The sequence below is a fragment of the Tubulanus polymorphus genome, chromosome 1 (assembly GCF_964204645.1).
Source record: "Tubulanus polymorphus chromosome 1, tnTubPoly1.2, whole genome shotgun sequence".
Taxonomy (NCBI): Eukaryota; Metazoa; Nemertea; class Palaeonemertea; order Tubulaniformes; family Tubulanidae; genus Tubulanus; species Tubulanus polymorphus.
In genome coordinates, this window is record NC_134025.1 from 27,329,841 (window position 1) to 27,351,455 (window position 21,615).

General features: G+C 36.1%; 2 protein-coding genes across 11 annotated transcripts; one reads left to right on the forward strand and one right to left on the reverse strand.

The window, feature by feature from the left end:
- Positions 1 to 740: 740 nt before the first annotated feature.
- Positions 741 to 20,342, reverse strand: LOC141899729 (DENN domain-containing protein 5B-like). Of its 10 annotated transcripts, none has more exons than XM_074786242.1 (24): positions 20,143 to 20,342; positions 16,587 to 16,696; positions 14,688 to 15,219; positions 14,134 to 14,259; positions 12,341 to 12,525; positions 11,259 to 12,135; positions 10,935 to 11,082; positions 10,496 to 10,586; positions 10,172 to 10,207; positions 9,253 to 9,378; positions 9,030 to 9,182; positions 8,817 to 8,913; positions 8,465 to 8,494; positions 7,441 to 7,521; positions 5,552 to 5,693; positions 5,216 to 5,466; positions 4,991 to 5,136; positions 4,786 to 4,904; positions 4,518 to 4,699; positions 3,250 to 3,306; positions 2,027 to 2,109; positions 1,809 to 1,935; positions 1,544 to 1,721; positions 741 to 1,454 (listed from the first exon to the last, which is right to left on the reverse strand). In XM_074786242.1, exons 1-24 carry the CDS (start codon positions 20,237 to 20,239, stop codon positions 1,271 to 1,273), a joined length of 4,158 nt encoding a protein of 1,385 aa, XP_074642343.1. In that variant the 5' UTR covers positions 20,240 to 20,342; the 3' UTR covers positions 741 to 1,270. The 10 variants fall into 10 exon arrangements, with proteins under 10 accessions (XP_074642343.1, XP_074642315.1, XP_074642306.1 ...); XM_074786214.1 differs by lacking the exon at positions 3,250 to 3,306 and adding an exon at positions 3,819 to 3,929; XM_074786205.1 differs by lacking the exon at positions 3,250 to 3,306 and adding an exon at positions 3,819 to 3,932.
- Positions 20,343 to 20,588: 246 nt separating this feature from the next.
- LOC141914465 (putative HIT-like protein Synpcc7942_1390) lies at positions 20,589 to 21,574 on the forward strand. Its single transcript, XM_074805691.1, has 5 exons — positions 20,589 to 20,721; positions 20,874 to 21,008; positions 21,096 to 21,203; positions 21,297 to 21,369; positions 21,444 to 21,574. Exons 1-5 carry the CDS (start codon positions 20,629 to 20,631, stop codon positions 21,533 to 21,535), a joined length of 501 nt encoding a protein of 166 aa, XP_074661792.1. The 5' UTR covers positions 20,589 to 20,628; the 3' UTR covers positions 21,536 to 21,574.
- Positions 21,575 to 21,615: the final 41 nt, after the last annotated feature.

Sequence of the window (21,615 nt, forward strand, 5' to 3'; positions counted from 1 at the left end):
TCGACAAAACTTTATTACAAAATAGATAAAACATTTTAGGAAACCCTATTGTCCTTAACTGTAATAAGTATCTTTGATTATCGATATACCCATTCATTCTTTTGATTGTTTATAACGAACTGATTTAAAAACATAGAATATAACAGATTTACATACCGATAACTGGGTTGTTGAAGTTGACAAGAACTTTTTCAAGCAGTAAAAAATATAACAACAAATGTAGAAATCTGACTAGCTTTTCAAGCAAAGCTACATATGTCATTACACATGTATATGTATATTATGCACTAACTGAAGAGACTTCATTTATTCCAAAAACGTGCTGTATTAATCGTCAATTTATTACCTCCAGAATCTACATAACGGTATTCAACATAATTTTAACTTGTATATGACCAAAAAGCAATTAAACTGAGAATTCAATTTTGTATTTGTACATTTCATGTTTTCTTTTTATTATACAGATGGGCACATATACATTTCAATGCAATATAAAATTCAGGTAGAAACATTGATCATGTCATCAGATATTTCAATCTTCTCTTTGAAACCGTATGAAATATGCACAATATTTTCTAAATTTCTTATACTTAAAATCACAATACAATCATCTACAATTGATTATATGCATACGTATATATATATGTGTATATATATATATATATATATATATATATATATATATATATATATATATATATATATATATATATATATATATATATGTATCTATATCTATATCTATATTACAATATTAGGTGTATAAAGGGTGATTCTTTCACTGAGAGCTCAATTATTGCTGAAGGATATTTTTATTCACTCAAAAGATGATTACGCTGAAACCTTCACTTCTTCATGATCATAAAACACTTAAAAACTATCTGATTTGAAGGTCAAATTATATACTGGTATCTGGAGTAGGTTAACAAGTGCACAAATTCTTAATTTTTAGAGGGAGATATGACAATACCTCCATCCTACAAGCAATTATCTCGACCTCAATCTAACAAGACATTTTCGTTAACTTATACATTATTTATTCCCTTGACAGAATATCCACGAGACCAGCTTCATCGACACGAATAAACATGATATCACAACTTGTAATTCACTTGAACATGCTTCTAGAAACTCACTGTGAAGCACAAACACAGTTTGTTAGACGCACATTTCGGTAGACTTTGATAATAGACACTTACTCCATTTGCCTAGACACTTTTAATACTGTTTCCATCTGACTATATCTATGTACATTAAGTAACTGCGGTATTTACAGATTAATGCCTTTGATCAATGATGTTTCCAAAACAATTTCGAACTCTTTCAACGAGTCGAGGATATGCACAACAAATGTGAGAAGCTTCTTGTCCCTCATGAACGCGGTTTCCTCGTACATAGTTTGTGTTACTGGTGTGTCCGTCATTGCTAAGAGCCAGTGACTCAAGATATGATCCCTAGAAATTAAAGAATAGACAAATAACATGTCAATCGATTAATATTGAATTTCGCTTAAAACTATAGAGGTATACCCGGTAGTCATTACCTGATTGCTATGCATACAAGAATCTGATATTTTCCATCTTTGCCATCACTTTCGGCTTGCTCATTAATTTTAGTCACAACACGAATGAAAGTAGCATAAGCTTCTCTATGCGAGGCGTCAATTTCTTTACTCATTAATTCATCGGCCAAAATGTTTTCATAATACTGCACAAGTTTCTCTAGAAATAGGAGAAATACCATAAAAATTCAGATGTCTTAAGAGAATTCAGCCACGTTTCTATTTGCTAAAATTCTCACTAACATACCGAAGTAATCCCAGATATAAAATTTATGTCTAAAGAGACGAGATGATCGGAAACCGTAGTTAAACATTTTCTCAAGACTTGGAACGAGTCCATTTTCACCACACAGCAATATCGTCAAGCTACTTCGCTAAAAATAAACATAGCATACTCCATTTATGGATTTTTTCACGGAAATGAAATTATGAAGAAAAATAAGTGATTCAAAATTAGCATCGTACCTCCTTTTCAGGCTTATAGAAATGTTTCACTATACTATTGACAGCATCTCCAAGTACCTCTTGTATCTGAGGAACTGTTAACCCTAGAATTACAGAATTACAGAATGAAAAATAAGCAATTAAAGCCTACAAAAATTGGTTGAAAAATTATTCTTTCATCAATACTGATAATGAGCATCTTGAGAACTGTGTATATGAAATCTAGTCCAAGATAAAATGAAGTAAATATCAATCACTTGGAATATAACCTCAGATTAGTCATAGAAGAATACCCAAAATACCAAAACCAATGAATATCAAAACATGCAAACTATTGACTAAATAGTCTAAGTAAAAAGATCAGTAAAACTGGCTAATTAGTAGAACTTTGTTACGAAAATAACAAAAGTTGTTTCAACGATCCAAATACCTGAACAAAAGAATTTCAATTCACCACTAAATACTGGCACTACAAGATACTACAACTCTATACATACAGATCCACAGCTCTGGTTCTTAATTACTTAGAACTAAGTATGTGCTTAACTCTCACAAAAAATGGATGAAGACATTACTACATTAATTATCAAACATGTAAACACCATTGATAGATCATAAATCTATTTCCAGAACAGTGTTTAATTCGTGTTTTGATTTGATTGGTGGATCCTAACAACAACTAAACCTGAAACAACATTAAAACTTTCTTTTCAGCAATCTAAATAATGTGTAGATTCCATTACTGAGTAAAAAGATGAGTTGATAAAGCAGATGAATTGGAGTTAGTAACGCCATCTCCATACTGTGAGGAGGCAGAAACAGGGTTACAAAGAAAACTGATGTAATAGACAAAGTGAAGATATATGGTGGTAAGTACATATCTATATGACACATAATCATCATTACTCAAAGCTTTGACAAAGTCATTGATATAACACGTTCTTGGGGGGATATCAATTGCTGTAGTTATATAAGAAAAGTCTTATTTCAAAGGAGATTACAATCACTTTGTCATGCTTCTAATCAAGACATAATGCATGATATTCCTAGCATAGAAGTAAGCGGTTGATACGAAATAAGAGAGGGTAAAATCAACGGCTCATGAATGGATGACTCTCATATTCTCGATATTTACATATTAATGACAAGGAAATGATATGAGATATACTGCTATGCTAGGATCATCAAATGTGGGTTATGATTATGATAACAAACAAATGTTTCTACGATGTTTCTGTACTAACTATTGGGTGATGAAGCTTGCGTTGAACCGAGTCGAGGCAGAGATCCATATCGGTAAGCTGAAAGTTGATTTATGTAAGGTTACATATGATTAACATCTAAAAATCAAAAATTAATCGAAGCAGTTGATTGTTACATGTATCTGAGCAATAACGTGTATCACAGCATTATGTAATATTTGATCAGTTTGGTCAGGTCATGATTTTGCGATCGTAAATTATTCCCCAATCCAATCAAGAATACATCAACAACCAAACGTGATGGATTACGCTTCATGATACAATACGATTAGGTAGATGATGCCATGCCTATATTCATCTACATCTATCAATCAAGCATGTTATTACTGATGTGTATGGAATGTAATATAAGAACAAAAAATCTTTTTCAAATCAAGAATATTTATGACATTCATTACACACAGATCGACATTACTACATATACTTGTTATATGAATAAGTGAGGCAGTTTTTGAGGTGAATAGATGAAGGGAGATCCCATAACCGATAGGCTAGACGACTGCTATCTACAGGTTGTTTGTTAGACAGTATTCGAAAGTTCGCTCTCTCACCTTGAACTGAGGCTTTTCTACTGGATGGACTTATGAAGGAAGTGGGTCCCGTTTCATTATTATTACCTCCTCCAGATAAATATTCTACTAGCTGCTGTGCTAGAGCAGCGACTGCTATCAAAAAGATACAACACACCATAGTGACAACAGTAAATAAGAGAAAAAAACATCTATGAGCAGCATAGATTTCAGAGTAAAGGCAATCGGGTTGATGTACTGTCAGATAGTCCTAAAACTGAAATCTAGACTACCCGTAGACCAACCATGCAAAAGTAAAACTAAACAATTCAAGATAAGCAAATAAAATAAAACTAACATACACTTTACCGAAGTTTGCGTATAATGTATTCTTTGTGAATTTAAAATTGTAAACTTCCTTTCATAAAGAAAATCATGTTATCTAATGCAAAAGAGCTAAAAATTTGAATAGATTCCTAATCTTTACCAGCCACTACTACAGCAGGATTTTTATTGGTGAAATTCCATTATTTTCAATGAATGATAAAATGAATGCAGATATGAGACTAAATAAACACCTTAATATCTAGGTAAACATCTTAAAGCAAGGCTGTGCAACACCGAATGTTGTAGGATATGAACCACTAGGATAAGCAAAATGTGAAAATTTAACATATCTATATACAAATATATCTTTAAAAATTGAAAGTTTTTTAAGCATCAGCTAACAACAAAAAGTACCTTGTTCACTTCCTCTACGAGAAGTACTCGGAGATCGACGTTTTGGAGACCGAGGCGTACGCAACGATCCGGTCCACGTTGCAGACTCTTCGTAGTCAACATTAGGCAGTTGTTCGGCGACCAGCAACCTTTCAATACTTCCATCATCGACACTTTTACCGAGCCAACGTCCACATGGAAATCTGAAATATTCATTATTCATAGATATATGGAGAAATATTGGATTTGCACACACATGCAATCATCGGTAAAGTATAGAAACGGATACCTATACGTGTGGCCTGTTAACTCATTTCTGACTAGAATATATTCAATCATCCACCGAGGTGACATTCCTGTATTGTCATGACCGATTCTCAACGTTGTAAGCACTCCTATGTTCTTGTGCTAAACGTAATGAAATAATCGAATTAGAAGATTCCCAGTCGATACCAGACATTAACATCTCATGAATTGGTCTTAATTATACTTACATCGAATGTAAACTCTAAAACACCTTTGGGAATATGAATGTTGCAAGTTTGACCGAGTTGTCCCGACAAACTGATCCAACAATTTGCGGTCGTTGTGGAAACGCTGAACTTCTTGCCGGGGTAGATAATTACACGGAACATACTCACTGAAACAGTACAAGATATTAATGGGCTGGACTTTAACAAAAGCACGCGCAATCTCGGTGATTGCGAAGTATTATGTACCGGTTTTGATAAATGTGTTCGTAAATGCGTAGTAATCAACAGCGTTCAGTGCGAGCAGGTGATATAGAAATTGTTCGCGTTCGTCTTCGCAGCGTAAAAATGCATAACGTTTGTATAACGTTCGAAGTAATTCATGGTCGGATAGTAATTCCTTGAGATGTTTCGATAACTGTTTCTTTTCCAAAGCTAGTCTAATAAATGCACGTGCGTAGCCGACATCTGTCTTCACTTCGGTCATTTTTTGGACGTGTCTGAAACATCAAAATAGCTTCCTAATTGAACAATTCAAAATCTAAGTACCCAATCTTGCATGACCAATGATAATAGAAAGCTTACTTCATGTCAACTAGCAACCCTTTAGACAATGGTTGTAACATGGGAGGCTCAGGACTTCGACTGTGTGTTCTTCTATGATGTTTTAAATGTTTCACTCGATCTTGTTGCGGAAAATCAACTTCTAAAGCCATTGCTGATATATCTGAAATAACCGGAAATGGAAAGAATTCATACATGTGTATTGTTCCTTATCAACACAATTCTGATCACATTTCACCAAATTTTAGGCGAGAAAGAACAGCAAAAATATATTGTTACAGGGTATTTCCATATTTTATTGGTAAGACCGACAAGGGATGGGCTGATTTGTTGTTATTATAGATATCATTCAATATTTGCAACAAATTCCAGTCATGCGCTGAAGAAGTTGTAACCATACAAAGCAAATTAATAAGGGACCTGTAAAAATAGCAGTTGTTATCTGGTCCAGTTTTTCATTATCAGATACTCTATAACTCAGCTTTATTGCAACATTGAACAGGACAAAATTATGAATGGGATAAATACATAGCTTTGAACTGAAACGTACAATGTATTTTCCAAGCAGGAACTGATTGGGTTATCAGAGGCTGAGATATCAAGATTTTCAACATTTATGCAAAGAATTACCAATTGATACAGAATGTAATTGAGAACATATAATAATCAGAAAATTCCTGACAAGAAAATTTACTAAAGCCTGAAAAAGCAATCAACAGCATACATGATAATCCGAAGGCGACAGTTGTATATCTTAACAATCAACTAAAATTTGGTGAAATGCAAAGAATTTCATTGATGATAGATGTGCAGGAAATTCAGTATAATATCCACAGTGATAATTAAGAGGGAGTTAATCGATAAATTATCAACTAAAACATTAGAAACAAATCATATTGTACATATACATATCTTCCAAAATTGGTAAAAAATCATAAGTTTAATCGAATTATTTGATATTGTTTACGAGGACTGACAAGATAGGCAGTGAACATGCACATGTTGTTGATTAATATTTGATCAAATTAAGCACATGCAATGTGACAACAGTGTGTGGCACAACCTACATTGGAACCGTTTTCTCAAAACACACCAAACTAGTGCTGCATAATGTAGAAATAGAACAAGGAGAAAACGTACACTTGTGTGTGTGTGTGAAAATTCACTCGTAAAAAACATTTGATATTTCTTCTTTCATCGATATCAATTAGATAAATAGAAATTCAAAAAAATATTGTGACCCTAAATTGAAAAGCGCTTACGAATAATTCACTTGCAAAAACCCACACCATTCACGTAGCGAAGTTAGATATAATTTGAATATAAATATAATGAGAAAACATCATTCACCACATGTTAATATTTCTGTAAATAAGTTATAAATACGATCACACACAAATCGGATATCGGTAAATATCATAATTAATGGCATCGCACTGACTTTTCATTGCTTCTTCAAGCATGGAATGAATCATGTATCACACCTTTTCATCAGGGGAGTGTCACAGTGTGTCGACGAGGTATGACCTCAGTCACCCTGAACAATGATATTGCAACACTTGCCAATATTTCATTGCCTTGAGTGACACCTTGAAATGGTTTGTTTGCGGATGAAGAAAACAGCAGCCATTGAACAGACATTGGTTAGATATTACTTCGAGACACTTCACAGGAAGCAGGTTAGTATTAGCATAGGCTACTGTTTACTCTTAGGTTTCATTCGACGTTAAAATTTGAATCATTCACAATCATCCTGTATATCACAGCCACGAAGCTTACCACAAAGGAACTTCGGAAATCAAAATTTAAGGAAAATCAAACGCCATTTCAAACTCGCCGTTGAATGCTACAGGATGCTGATGAACAATGAATTGATTAGAAAATCAAATGCAATGATATGAGAAATTTACCCCCTCCAACACTAGCACGTCTCCGCCGTGTTGTCTGAGAGCGAATCAGCGTTAGCAAATTTCGCTCCCAAGGTTCAGCATCTGTAAATTTCAGACATTGAGATTATAAGCACAGAACAAAAAATGTACAGAAAACTGCACTAGATGCTGTAGCGAAGCTGTGTTACCTGAAATAGTCAATTATTAATTAGTAAAACAGATAAATTTCGAAGCAATGTGACGAAGTTTTAAAGCTACTGAATATATTTTCGTACCAAAAGTGTATATCATTGAAAAAGCTGTAATTCCGACTGAATAGCTATGTATACTAAAGTATTTGCTAGTACAAAGTAGAACGAGGAGTACAAGATATTTCGCAGATTCATGAAACACCAATTAACTGTAAGCAAGCACAATGTTGTGGAGGTAAGCGATATTTTAACACAAGTCGACATTGAAACATCAACAAAAAACATCGTATTCGTAAATAATAATCAGTTTTTTTTGTTGAAAAACAGTTGTTGTTGTTGATGAGACAATCGACTGACCGATTAGAGCTGTTGGAAGGAGTGCTACAATCATCAGTGCATACAACAATTACATTGAGTGAATTGTGACTCACTGTAAAGATTGTAGAACAGCGAACTAAGTTGACGTATACGTGATTCGTGTGTGAAACATGTAGTTGCTAGTTCAGTATTTCTCAATTCTTTGTTGCTTGTTGTGCCAGGATTTTGAAGGTTCATCAAATCTGCGAAATATCAGTGTTTTTTTCTCACTCAAGTCGCCTCGATTGCCCTCTCACCCGATCTACTACACCGACAGTTTAAATCATCTGACTAGTCAGGGTTTTTGACTAGGATACGAAAGGAAGGGCTCATGTGAAATAGGACGAAAGGTGAAACAATTACACGGTAAGAACTCTGGTCTGGAATACCATTATTACAGGTCATAAAAGCAAAGCATTATGAAGAAATTCAAAACCCATTTCCGCCAAATCAACCCTTTATCACCATGTTAGTAAGAAACGTTTAAAAGTTCATACCATCTTCGTCAGAAGAACAGCTAGTTGGTTCTGAATATGAAACAAACTATTACAACTGAAAATCTTTTATCAATTAGAAAAGAAAAAATAGAATACTTCATTTTATCAATGATTTAACTAATCTATTGTACGTGAGTGAATATCATGAATATCATGGGCATTGAATGAATTGAAGATGAGAAGTCTTTTACTATAGATTATAAATTCATGTGTCACTAGAAAGGTTTAATCAAGAACCATATAAGTTGAACTACAGTACGTGAAGTGAAAATTGGCTCAAGAGCGGACTGTGAAAAACATCGAATGTAAACGTGATTGCAAAAATGTGTCCGGTTACAGAAGTATGACATACCTGGAGTAAGAAAGTTTGGATCTATTGGTTTGCTGGTATCCTTGCATTCATCAACTGTTTGATAGCTAAGCATATGAGACCAAAGAGCAGATTTTCCCTGAAAAAATCAACAAATGAACTTCATAATAATTCAAAGCATATTTTTAGGATTTTCACCAAAAACCCAGACAGATAACCATATCTATGAAATACAACCACTTATTTCATTTGTACCTGTTTTGTTTGTAAACCATGACTCCAAATTCTTTCAAGGAGATCGCAAAGACTAGCTATAAGCGTGTTCTCTTCAACGCCAGTAACCGTGACTTCCTCATGACCCAATTCAACTGCTTCTTGGCCCATCTTTTCAACAACCATTCGTTTCGTCTGTAAAAACATCATGGTGTAATTAAGCATGAAATACCAGTATCTTTCGGTCTTTGAGCTTCTCTCTTACCTTTGCCTTGCATTCCTTTAATAAAGTCTCTACAAATTTCCAGTTTGTTTGAGACATGGCCGAAGGCGCCATATCGGACAGCTTTGGCTGACGCACAGTTTTGTTACGAGCTTCTTGTATATATTTCTGAAACATAGATTTTTACAATCTCTTTTACTACGATATTGATGTGAATAGACAATAAGGGTGAATAGTCTTATGCACAGTACAAACAAAAACTACGTTAAGTTTACACTGTCTAGAATATACTTCATTAGTTTCAATCATTCATCAACATTTGCTAACTCTACAAATATTTTCTTTACATGCAAGAATTAATTTCTCTGTGCATATCAAACTACCAGGATATCCTAAATGTTACAATCATTGTTCCTACTTACTAGACCCTAGGGGATTTTATACACTTTTTAACCGAGTATGAAAACTTTCTGTCAGCATCAGTTAGCAAGAATACAAATTTGAACGAGCTGGAGCAAACCTAAACCAAATTTGTGTTGGTACAGAGTCAGATTAGGATTCATAAGAATATCATATCCTTTCTCAAATCTAAACATAATGAAAGCGTAGCCAACTAAAGTTCTTACTGAAGCTTGCTAATGCTGAAGTGTTGCCTTGAAACAAAAATTGCACAACGAAAAATTCCGACACACTCACACACACTTCAGGATTAATCGCGGATAATGCCATGTATCTTGAAGGCACTGCGTGGTAGATTTTCATAATTTCGAGGCAAGAAAACTCACTTCAAGATACATTCGAACGAAAAATGAGAGATGGTTTAAATGACTGTCACAGTTCTTGTAGTATAAAATCTGAGAAAGACTCGGTGACCGAGAGCTAAAATAATATACACTTTTAAAAGAGTGCAAAATAGAGGTCCACGACTACGTTAATTTAATGAATTACTGGCTGTACTCACTAGCCATAATCGTAAATGTTTCCCAGCTAATTCGAACTATAAAACAATACATGTATAACATTCATAATATAATATGATCATAACATGCAACAATCCTTACACATCTTACGGATAAGCAAAAACATTTCTAAGGTACGCATAATCCTAAACTCTTATGCCGAATAAACATGATAGGATGAAAACTATACTAACAGGATAAATTGTAAAATTTCTGAATGATTTGAATAGAGATATCAAGAATCATGATTATGAAACCATGCCTACGGATAAAAGGTAATAAGTAGTTAATCTATAAAGCGGAGAAGTTAGTAAATTTGATCATACCTCTCTCTGATCAGAATTCAGTTGTAAATGCTGTGTGTGTTGATACATTCGATCTTTCCTCCGCCAGCTAGCACTATCTCGCCGTTTTGTTCTAGGTAAATAAGATGATGATTTCATATTAACTGAAGAGCCAGATCAATGAACGTGTATTTTACGAGCTGAAGCTGACTCATAAAGATGAGTTTTTAATGGACTTCAAAATCTATCAAGCGGGCAAAATGACAAGAAGTGTCAATGTCAAAGCCGAGTGAACAATTTCGATAAAAGCCAACCTCTTTCAAGGTCCCACTTGATCAATACTTACTGATGTCATAATACAACACAACATAGAACATAGGGTAGTCTGAAAAAGCTGCCATTAGGACACTTCATCATTACCCTTTATCTCGAACAGGGTAATAAAAAACAACTAAAACAACTACTACCAACGAAAACATACCTTGAATTTGTTGGCTCCTTTTTTAGCACCTGGTAATTGAGCAAAGGGAAAATATTACGTTGATAAGCCGGACGTGGCTTGTCATCTAATACATGTGGTTCTATGGCTAAATGGTCTATCACAGCTGCTCGTCGTTCTAACAACATTTCTGAAACAAATATCAAATTGTTAACTTAACCGATGACTTACAATGATAAAATATTTCACAGTAAATCCTGCTGAATCTAATCAGTTAATTCTAATCCGATTAATTTCATCGGTCTCGAATTGCCTGGACTAAGCGGGCGGGGTATACTCGCAAACTTGAATGAAAATCTAGTATACCCGAGTCTTTGACTGTAGTACAGCGACTGTACGTAGGAGCTCTGAGGTCACCGTAACGATCTTTGATCGCTTTGCAACGTATCGTAAACAATCGCAGTGCGGTTTCCGGCTCCTCCCACTGCGACATCACTTTATTGTCGATGAAAGTTACGAACATCTGCGTTTCCAAAAATGGACACAAAAACGGTAAATATGCATCCGGCTGATCACTGAGAAATGCTGCCTTATCAAAGTTCAGCACCGATTCGCGATTAGAGAGCCACGACTCCATATCTTGACTAGGCGGTTGAATCACAAAGTTTTCGTACGACGATAGCAAGTACACGAAATGATTCAAGAATATCTCGCGTAGAGCATTGTTGAATTTCATTTCCGCTAAATAATTGCGTTCCATGTTGTTATTGTTACGATTTTTCTCGCGTTTCAGCGAATGAGAATGATGCGAATTTGCTGCGTGTTGTAAATTGTCGACGTCTCGCGAGCCGACGTTGTTCGCTACGTCCGCGTCCATTTCCCTGAATGACGTATAAACTCCCGTTTTGCGAGCGATCGCCGCGACACGGGCGTACGCCTCGCTCTGTTGTAATATTTCCTGCCGGGTCGGAGCGCTCGGTCGTCTACGCGACACTCTGTCGAGGCTACTCGACGGACTGTAAGTTCGACTATAACGACCGGTCGCGCTACTGATGCTGCTGCTACGTCGATACCTAGTCTCCGGTTCATTGCCGTTCAAGTTTATATCGTCCCCGAGTGGTACGGTATATCGCACAAAGATTTCTTTGATTTCGGTACGTAATTCCTGCATATTTGGGAGCATAGGCAAATCTTCGGGCACTTCTACATATTTCGAACCGATGTCAACGAAGCACATATTCGCCTGAAAAAACGAGAAATTTTGTTCAAGTTTATGTTTAAAAATGATAATTCAACGATCAATTTTATTTCTCAATAGCACTATCTTCTGAAATGTTAGATTGACTGTGGTTTGGGATAAAAGAACTTCCGAATAAAAAAGATTTTAACCAGTGAAAGTATTTCGAAAGGTCAAAGTTTTGAGATGAGATTTTATGTTTGGCTATTACCTCGCTAGGAAGCTGCAACTTCGATCGGTCTTTTCCATTGTGTTGTAAACCCATCACAAATGGCACAGGAGCATCGAGAAAGTGGATTAGAGATGCTGGAAGGATGGGTACATAGACATGCTGCCATTGGAATGGGAACATCAGACAACAAATTCCTTCAGCAACCAACATCAACTGATAATAATCTGAAATTACATTAAAGTGTTCACTATAATTGGATCTGATATTAGAAGACACTCGTAGTTAATTGTATAGAAATACAGTGAGTGTTCATATCGCAGTTATCAATCGCGCCCGCTCTCACAATTCATCTCTCCAGACACTATCTGAACACATCCTGTCCGATCACACATTCCACCAATACTAATAATCAATAACAGATGCATCACGATTGACAAATGGTACACGATCATCGACATATCAGTAACAACAGTCTGAATAACATCCGAATCGGCCTTTTTCTCTTCGGTCAGGGCATCAAATATTCTTCCGATCATCTCAAATTATGATAAATGTTCCGAATTCAATTTACGGATCAATATCATTTTTATACCCTATGGACGAGTCAGTCAGATTAATCCAGGGAGATTCTCTCTAGATTATTGGAATTGACAACATTCTTCATCAGATCAAGTTTTCATACATGCATTTATCTAGATCAGGAAGGGGAAGAATGCAGGAAGTGCTTTCAATCGATACACCAAATGTCACGTAATTCACCTCTTTAAAAACGCCTCTCCAGGCAAAAAAAGTATCATTTGATTCGACGCTAATGTAATTAACTGACAGACAGATTGGAAACTAGATTCAAGCCATAGGTGAGAGATTCGATTTAAAGGATCTCATTCCTGCTGGAGGCAAAACTCACTAAATAATTCGTCCAAAAAAATGTCGATGCGCAGTAGAAAATATCTGAGCAACTGTTTCTATGCTTTTCTGGTTACGAAATGAAGTATATTTTTATGGATCAGACGAGAGTGATGTTATATGATTGAGGTACCACTAACAGCATGTGTTTCCATTACTTCAAATGCAAAGATTTGCCGCTCATGAATGTGGTCGAGTGGGATGAGTGGTTGCGATGTGTAAGCCGACCGATATCAGACACCACGCATTCACTGTTGACAGTCATGAACGTACTACCAGACTCGCTAAATACTTACTTATCGGCTCAACCAGTACATTTACCAACGAGAAGTAATACGATTATAACAGCAGAAGGTAAACGCACGTTCATCGAACACGGCTAAACGATGTCGTAAGATTAGACATGTAAGATTTAACAGAGAAAAGCTTTTAGTTATCCGGCATCTGCTCAGTCAGACGTCTTGCAAAATGACATCATAAGTATGGTATCATTACCATATATAAAACTACCTCGATATCAATAGTATTTTTCTCGATATGTGGCGTATATACAGATTTCTATCGAGTCGCCGAATCAGAACTGAACATCACGAAACTAATGTTATCGACAACATCAAAGTCGTCGTTTGATTTATCAATGATTTCAGTTACTGTTGTATAATTGGATAAGCCTATCATGTCTTCAGGCTTTATGATTGATTTACTAATGCCAGTACAGGGCTCGAGTCGTCGTACAACATTTGCCACTACCGTTTCTAAATTGGCTGCAGTCATCATAACCATTAGTGAAAAGAGATGTGTCTGCAATGATTGTTACTTCACAGTGGTCACTATATCATCATCATTCAGTATTACAGGATATGAAACTACACGCTGCGTGTACACACACACATAGCCGAGATCTCGTGGATCGCTGCAACTCTTACCTGATGAGTAAAGCAGGATTTGATGCTCTAACAGCATACTAGTGAAAATCATTAATATGTTTTCGATTCCCAGCAACATGAAGAGTTCTCGCAGCGAGAAATCAAACAGTGGCAGTTCTGTCAGTCCTAAAAAAAAACATAATACAACAAGTTGTGAGGATATCAAGCAAGAAGTTGTAAAAACAGTCGAACTGATCATAATGTTGATGACTTATACTAATGATGATCATGACTTAGTAATTTTAATTGAAATATTCAAATTGGGATATATACTAGAGAAATCCCGCAATAATTCAACCAAAGATGTTCTTGAATGGGAGTGTGTATATATTTGAGGTTGCTCAGATATATATATATACACTTCTCTTCAAGAGCTTATACATCTTTCACAGAATTATTGTAGGATTTCTATATATTCTGTATATTCATCTTAAACGGAAATTGAATATCTTCTCCACTTATTCAAATTGGGACTCAAGAATTGCAATAGTTTTATCCGATGACGGCTCGAGTTTGACTGTATGTAAGTAATTAAACACGAAGACCAGTCTTACCAGGTCGCTGGCAGAATATAGGTCGGTCATATCCGGAGAATCTCATACTACGACCGGGTGGCGGCAATGGAACTTCGTATAAAACATTAAAAACATAGCTTTCCAACGGTAAAGTCGGCGGATCGCGTCGCGTTATCGCGCTGTGGAGCTGCGATAAAAATTCTCTACACGCGTTCACGAAAGGTAGCTGCGTTATAACGCAAATACACTTCGTTACGTACAACGTGTCTTTGTTTATATCGTACATTTTATCGACGCTCATTTCTCGACGAGCGCGCATCGGACTGCGATTATAAACCGGTCCGAGGTGAGAATACAGCGTTTGTGACTGGTCGTTGCTCAGTTCGGCCATGTGCATAGCGTGCAGCGTCTGCATGGCCATGCATATTTGACGATTGGTCACCTCTTCGCAGAAGATATAGGAGGCGCCGTACGTCCTCGATCCGTCCTCGCGTGTGATGATAAACGGGTGAAATTTCGCGATTCGTTTATCTTTCTGCGTTCGAAATGAAACGCCTTTCGGTAAACATAACTGGAAAAAAAATGATAGCAAATTTACACGGTGTCGACACTGCAGATCAGTCATTCCCGGATATAAGGAGTCTGCATCACTCTCATGTCCCAATTACAGTAGATTCCTCCTAAATTGGTATCGTTTATCTCGGTAAACCATTGATTCAGTGGTTTTGGAAGCATATTTCTCACCTTCACACTATTTAACTTGGTGTCTGATTTGGTTAGTACCTAATTGGGTAAAAAGAATCCAGGTTCCAACTGTACCAATTTGGCGTTGTCTACTGTAAATTTCAAATTGCCCATTTCTCAAAATTGAAGGAGTTTTGTTCAAAATAAAGGAGTTTCAAGCATGTTTAAAAGCGTTTTTTGTTCAGAAAGAGTTTTTAAGGAATCAAAGAGTCGTAAGGACCCTGAACTACATTTTATATAAAATCTCGTAAATTCTTCGATCGTTGTTACTAGAATAGGTTGAGTCGGAGTTTGTTTTTTTTTTAAACAATAAAAAAACGCAGAGGAGTTTCTATAACCGCATTTCAAAAAGATTCCGGATTAACATTAAAACAGATGGCAAACAAATTCTCTTCGAATATTCGACTGCTATGCGCTAAGAACACAAAACAGGTCTAAAAATATTGCACGGGATGCGAACTTTTCTTTCCGTTGTGGGATGATCCAATTTCAATTTTTTTCAGCTGTAATTTGATTAAAATCGATCGCACTGTCTGCTGCATTTCTAGTCATTAATCACCGATGGCATTTCAAGTTTCAGTCTTTGACATTCGCAATGAAATCACGACTTTAGAAATTTCAGCGTATCAATCTGTTGAAATTTGATGAAAAATCCTTCCCAATCGGGTGATCAATTAAACTGAATTTTTTATCAACAGGACAAGGGTCTAACTACGATGACACTCAGAACGAATACCATCTAATTTTAACTTTAATACCGTAATCCTCTGATGAAGTGATTAATTTTCGTAGACCACGTATATAATTTTACATGAAAGAACTGATTCTACAGGAGTCTCAGAGCCTGCAGCTAATGAAGGCAGTAACACTGAACAGATAAAACGATGTGATCTCAACAAGATGTTCAATGCATTAACCATTAAGTCCAGTGCACACGATATAGGGAAACAGGGTTTGATCTCGGAAACATTGTTTCCCAAAACCATTTCTCTTGTTTTTTTTTCAAGGTCGGAATCACAGATACATGAGCCGGAAAAATGTTTTTGAGTATTGCCCAGTGTCGTGTGTGTCTGGCTTAAGCGCACACGGCACGGAACCGCTTGGAAACATGTTTCTGTCTCCTGTTTCCGCATTTCCATGAATCATGTGGGTTGGGCTAGCAACAGAAAACTCAGGAAATGATATTCATCTCACCATTCCAACTGCATCTTTATCGAATGGATTCCAAGGTACATTCTCAGGGAAATGTGAAAGCACTTTACATTTATACGGCCTTTCCAGCGGAGGACAATGTAAATTGTCACCTGCAACGACAATAAAATATTAACATTAAAAATACTTCTATCGACGAATTCGGAATAATGAATAATATCTCTGTTTACAAATATCATACATCGTCTGGGGTCTGATAAAAAATCTGTTAGCTGCAGTCAAAGCAGTTGATTGTGTAATCACGATTACACGAAAGGATATCCGTATCTGTGATAAAACAATCGATGAGACCCTAGAGCTGAAATATTAATACTATACCACACCGCGATTATTTTCATAACACATATAAAATATGCAAAAAAATCGAATGCATTTTTATTCGAACATATGATACGATCTAATCGCGCGAGAAGAGATAGGGTACTTTCCGGTTGAGTTCGTGATTCATCGCTGTCACTGTATTACGGATGGCCCTGAATTACCGGCAACTGAATCCCGATACCGCCGGGGAATACACATCTAAATGAACCGGACAGAGCTCAGGCGCGAGATCATATTACATCTAATAAATGTCTGAATGGACTCGTATTATATGATAACCAGCTGAGAATGGGGCTCGGCGATACAGGCAAATACAAACTTAAATCCTGCAGGACCAAGTTTAAAATTATAATGAGAGTAGATGACAATAAAAAATTCATCTGATTAAGCTTTCGCGAGGAAACTTGGGACCCCCGGTACATTTCAAGTTAAACAGTTATTCATATCATTCCTACAGTGGAACCTCATTAAAAATGGAAAATGCGTTCGTTATAACCAATAGTTTTTGTTTTATCAAGTATAAATTATTAAAGGTTCCACTATGATAGGTTGATTTAGACTGATTTTGGAGGCAAAGCCTCAGAACTCCATCATCAGGTGATAACGAACTCAGTTATTGATATTATCATAATTTTGACCCCGCCACCACCGCAGAAAATCGGAATATTGAAAGCAGAATGTTTTCATTTGATGAATCCGAATGTCATCGATGTCAATGTCGAATGAATAAATCAAATGATTATTGCGATGACAGTTCCGTACAATAAATTTGAAGACGACATTGACCCGATGCATTAGTTTGGCTTCATCAGCTGTGAGAATAATACGCACTGGCGGCGACTGCATAAATCCTACCGAGCTATTTCCAAGAAAAATAATGTAAGCTGCTATTTTCGTTGGTTAGGGTGGACCAAGGACAAGAGACTTCAATGATTATTTCACGATAAGTAACTCGGACCGAGATGAAATGAGAACGCATATAAATCCATCGATGTTGTAGGATGTCAGCGACCCAATCAGTTACTTCAGTACATAAACCAACAAGGTCACCATCACATCAATCGTAAACAAGCAAATGAATTATATTAGGCCTACAGTGTGCTGCTAATGTTCAGGACCGGATATTGACGATAAAGAAAACATGATGATCACATTTCATCGGCACATGAAAAAGAATCGTTTTCAAGCCACATCATTTTTCTGATGAGAATTTCAACACATGCGCAGGGGGCTGACGGAACCAGAAGCAACTGGCGGCCATCGTCAGTGACCGATTGAGATAAGTTATCTAATATAGCGCAACAACCAAGGATTGGAATGGACCAATCTTAAAATGAAGAAAACAGCCTTCAGAAATGTGTGGAATATCGGTCCATCTTATTCTTAAATACACCGTATCAGAATGAACAACAAGTATTGATTAAAACATCAATACAAGACACAGAGATTATCATTGAGATCAGGTTTTTTCACTTCTAATATTAGCATCATCTCAAAAATCTGCATGTTTTTTCTTACACGCAACGCACTCTGTTCATCCATTAATAACAATCGTTGAAAATCGAGACATGAAATAACGCTCTGGGGCCTGAAGATAAGTGAATACTCAAGTTTCTATGGTAATGAAGAGAATGTCTCGGCGTCGCCAGATGACATATAAACGGTAATAATTTGAGACGAAGCAAACTGTTGCTAGTTGCAGTATGAATAAACCGAGGAGACAATGAGACTACGTTGAAGAGGAAAACGGCTCCAACCCTTTTAAGAACGTCTTGTCTCGTAAATATCCTCCATTATTTCGTGCAAATATCGTTTTACTCGCTGCCAGTGAGGAGATACAGTAGTTCTATCTTTTAAATTCATTTTGACTCCATTAGAAAAAAGCATAGAAGTGTTCGATTACACTTCTATAAGAAAAGGTAAGCGCAACAATTGCTGCCAAAAGTAATAGTACGCAATAGCCTACACACTCGCATCTCCAACTGTGATTAAGTTTAAGGTACTACGAAAAGTAACATTTCAGAAAATTCGGAATACCAGCATGAAGTAATTAGTAACAGTCGAGATAATTGAATCACGAAGATCTTTAAATGAATACTTCTACAACAAGGATTTACAATAAGTAGATTTTACATTCCTGATTGCCATGGGCTAAAGGGACATAGACACGACGTTAAGTGAGAAATTGGTGACGTGCTAATGAATTCAGTTAAGTGAAACCTTAACCCAGGGCATATACAATAAAGCTACGCGTTTTACATGAAAATTGCCCTTCTTTTCCAGGACACTGTAGTGCAAGCCATCAGTTAGATATCACACTGGTAACCATGGAAACAAGATTGCTAAGATGATGTATGAACTATATCCAACTGGTGAACGACTTTAATCTTCCTATTTCCTACTGACGTAAAAGTTAGGTCAGGATCCGTTCCAACAAAAGACTGAATCAGAATCCGATGACGTTGTATTTCCACAGAATTCAGTAAAGAATTTTCAATTGGCTGATGGCTCTTATCGTTATCATTTCAGGTTATTTATTAAGATAGAAAATATTACGGTAAGCCTATCTGATATCTGAGGGATCATCATTTTAGCTTCCATTAACAAGTTATAAGCCAAATAAACTTATTGTTGAAACTTCCAAATATTGACATTGGAAAAAATTTTCTTTTTAATCTAAAAAATTGATATATTTTTGCAGCAAGTTTCTAGTTTGTCTGGGTCTAATAAAAAAACAAAGAATTCTTTCGGGTAAAACTATAATTGATTTTACAAAACACTGGTTTCTAGACAGGTTAAAATGATATGTCATTTCATTCTTAGAAATGAAAATGCATTCTTTTTTTAAAATGCAGGCCTTCTGTGAACTAGCATTATTCATTACTACTAATTATATCAGATCACGTGTATTACATATGAGGAATTGAATAATGATTTAATCCCCATTACTTGTGCCTCATCCATGTGATGAAGCTAATTTATAATGATAATTAGGGTTGTTTAAAAAAAGAATATACCTCAAAAAACTAAAGTACATTTTAACTTAACAATTAAGTCAAACAAAGAGGGTAGGGCAAAGAGTAGATAGGGAATGTTTGTGAGGGTATGCGTGGTGAAGAGCCAGGATCCATATAGTAGCCTAGAGTTGTTGTTGACAGTAAGTGATAAATAGGGTAGGGAATGTCAGTGGATGGATGGATTAGAAAAAGGAACCTACCAGAAAGTGTGTCCGGTTCTAAGCCAGATTCCACGTCTAATCCGACTGTGACGAAATAATCGGCAAAACGGGTGGCTCCAGAGCTACTCGAACTCATTGTTAGACTCGTATCTCGATCTATGAGTTAATGTCACATCACAAATATTCCTATCCGAGTTATCCGGGATGCTGCGGTATCATCATCATCGGCCATTTCCCCTCAGCTGTTCCAACAAATTCAAAAACCCCTCCACGAAACGTCGTACGCCATAATCAACATATATTCGAAATAAGTCGCTGAATCATAGCGATTTTAAAGAACTTATACTATTGTCAGATAGATTGTATATCATATAGCTGTGTTGTTAAAAATTTATTGAAATGGCGTGTTTGAAGAAAGTTCATGATTCAGTAAATGAGTTTTAATTTTGACAAGTGGGTTCGATGCGCATTACCAATTACGCATACCCGGAAGAAAATTAATTCAATGTCAACAGAAAATACGAAATGTCAAAATTAATTGTTTCTACTGGATCCAGATTGTTGAAATATGTTTCAGCAAATGCACTGTCATCAAAATGTGGAATATACTCACACACGGTGTGTAGATGTGATGCATAATCTTGACAATATCTTCATATTTTTGAATATTGTAGTTCGCTGGCTAAATCTGAACGGCTAAGGGGGTTCGAATCCGATTAATGTCAGATTTTCCTTAGCCACAGATCTCGAATTTCGGTCAATATTTTCAGTTTTGCTCCAAACGATGGATGAGCGATGAAGTTGAAAAAGCGAGACAAGCAACATTCACGACGGGAGAGCCAACTATTTTCGATAAGATAATTGATGGAAGCATCAAAGCAGATATCATCTATAGGGATGATGAGGTGTGAATAACGTACTCAACTATTTCAGATTTATGTGGCATATACCGGTTATTTATATCAACTATAGGGCCCTACACAATTTTCCAGTGTTTAGCGTTCAGAGATGTGAATCCCCAGGCACCCGTTCATTTCTTGGTAATCCCATTGAAAAGGATTCCTATGTTGAGTGAAGCTAAAGACATAGAAGACAAATCTGTAAGTACATGTACAACAAATGCTTCAAAATCATCCTTCAAAGTTGGATATTATGGAAACTCAATTAACTTTTGACGCAACTCTTATCTACAGCTACTCGGTCATCTATTACTTGTTGCCAAGAAAGTGGCAGCTCAAGAAAATTTGTCAAATGGATTTAGAATTAGTAAGTTGAAGAAAACTATTCAGCTTATAAATTGAAAATAGAATTTATAGTGTTATTCATCGTGTATTTTACAGACATCAATAATGGAAAGGATGGAGCTCAATCTGTCAATCATCTACATGTTCATGTACTAGGAGGACGTCAGATGGGTTGGCCACCGGGATAAAAATTATGTTAACAGATACTTCAATTTGAAAGGATGGAAAATAAAGATTGATTTGATAGATTTCAGTAAAATTGATGTTT

Excerpts from the sequence above, each read along its gene's own strand:
- LOC141899729 (XM_074786205.1), bottom strand. The coding sequence starts at position 20,239 with ATGAGTTCGAGTAGCTCTGGAGCCACCCGTTTTGCCGATTATTTCGTC. Across the intron at positions 15,220-16,586 it reads ATAAAGATGCAGTTGGAATG|TTATGTTTACCGAAAGGCGT; the intron begins GTGAGATGAATA and ends TTTTTTTTCCAG. Across the intron at positions 10,587-10,934 it reads AAGGAGCCAACAAATTCAAG|AACAAAACGGCGAGATAGTG; the intron begins GTATGTTTTCGT and ends TTATTTACCTAG.
- LOC141914465 (XM_074805691.1), top strand. The coding sequence starts at position 20,629 with ATGTCAAAATTAATTGTTTCTACTGGATCCAGATTGTTGAAATATGTT. Across the intron at positions 20,722-20,873 it reads GTGGAATATACTCACACACG|TTTTGCTCCAAACGATGGAT; the intron begins GTGTGTAGATGT and ends CAATATTTTCAG. Across the intron at positions 21,204-21,296 it reads AAGACATAGAAGACAAATCT|CTACTCGGTCATCTATTACT; the intron begins GTAAGTACATGT and ends TCTTATCTACAG.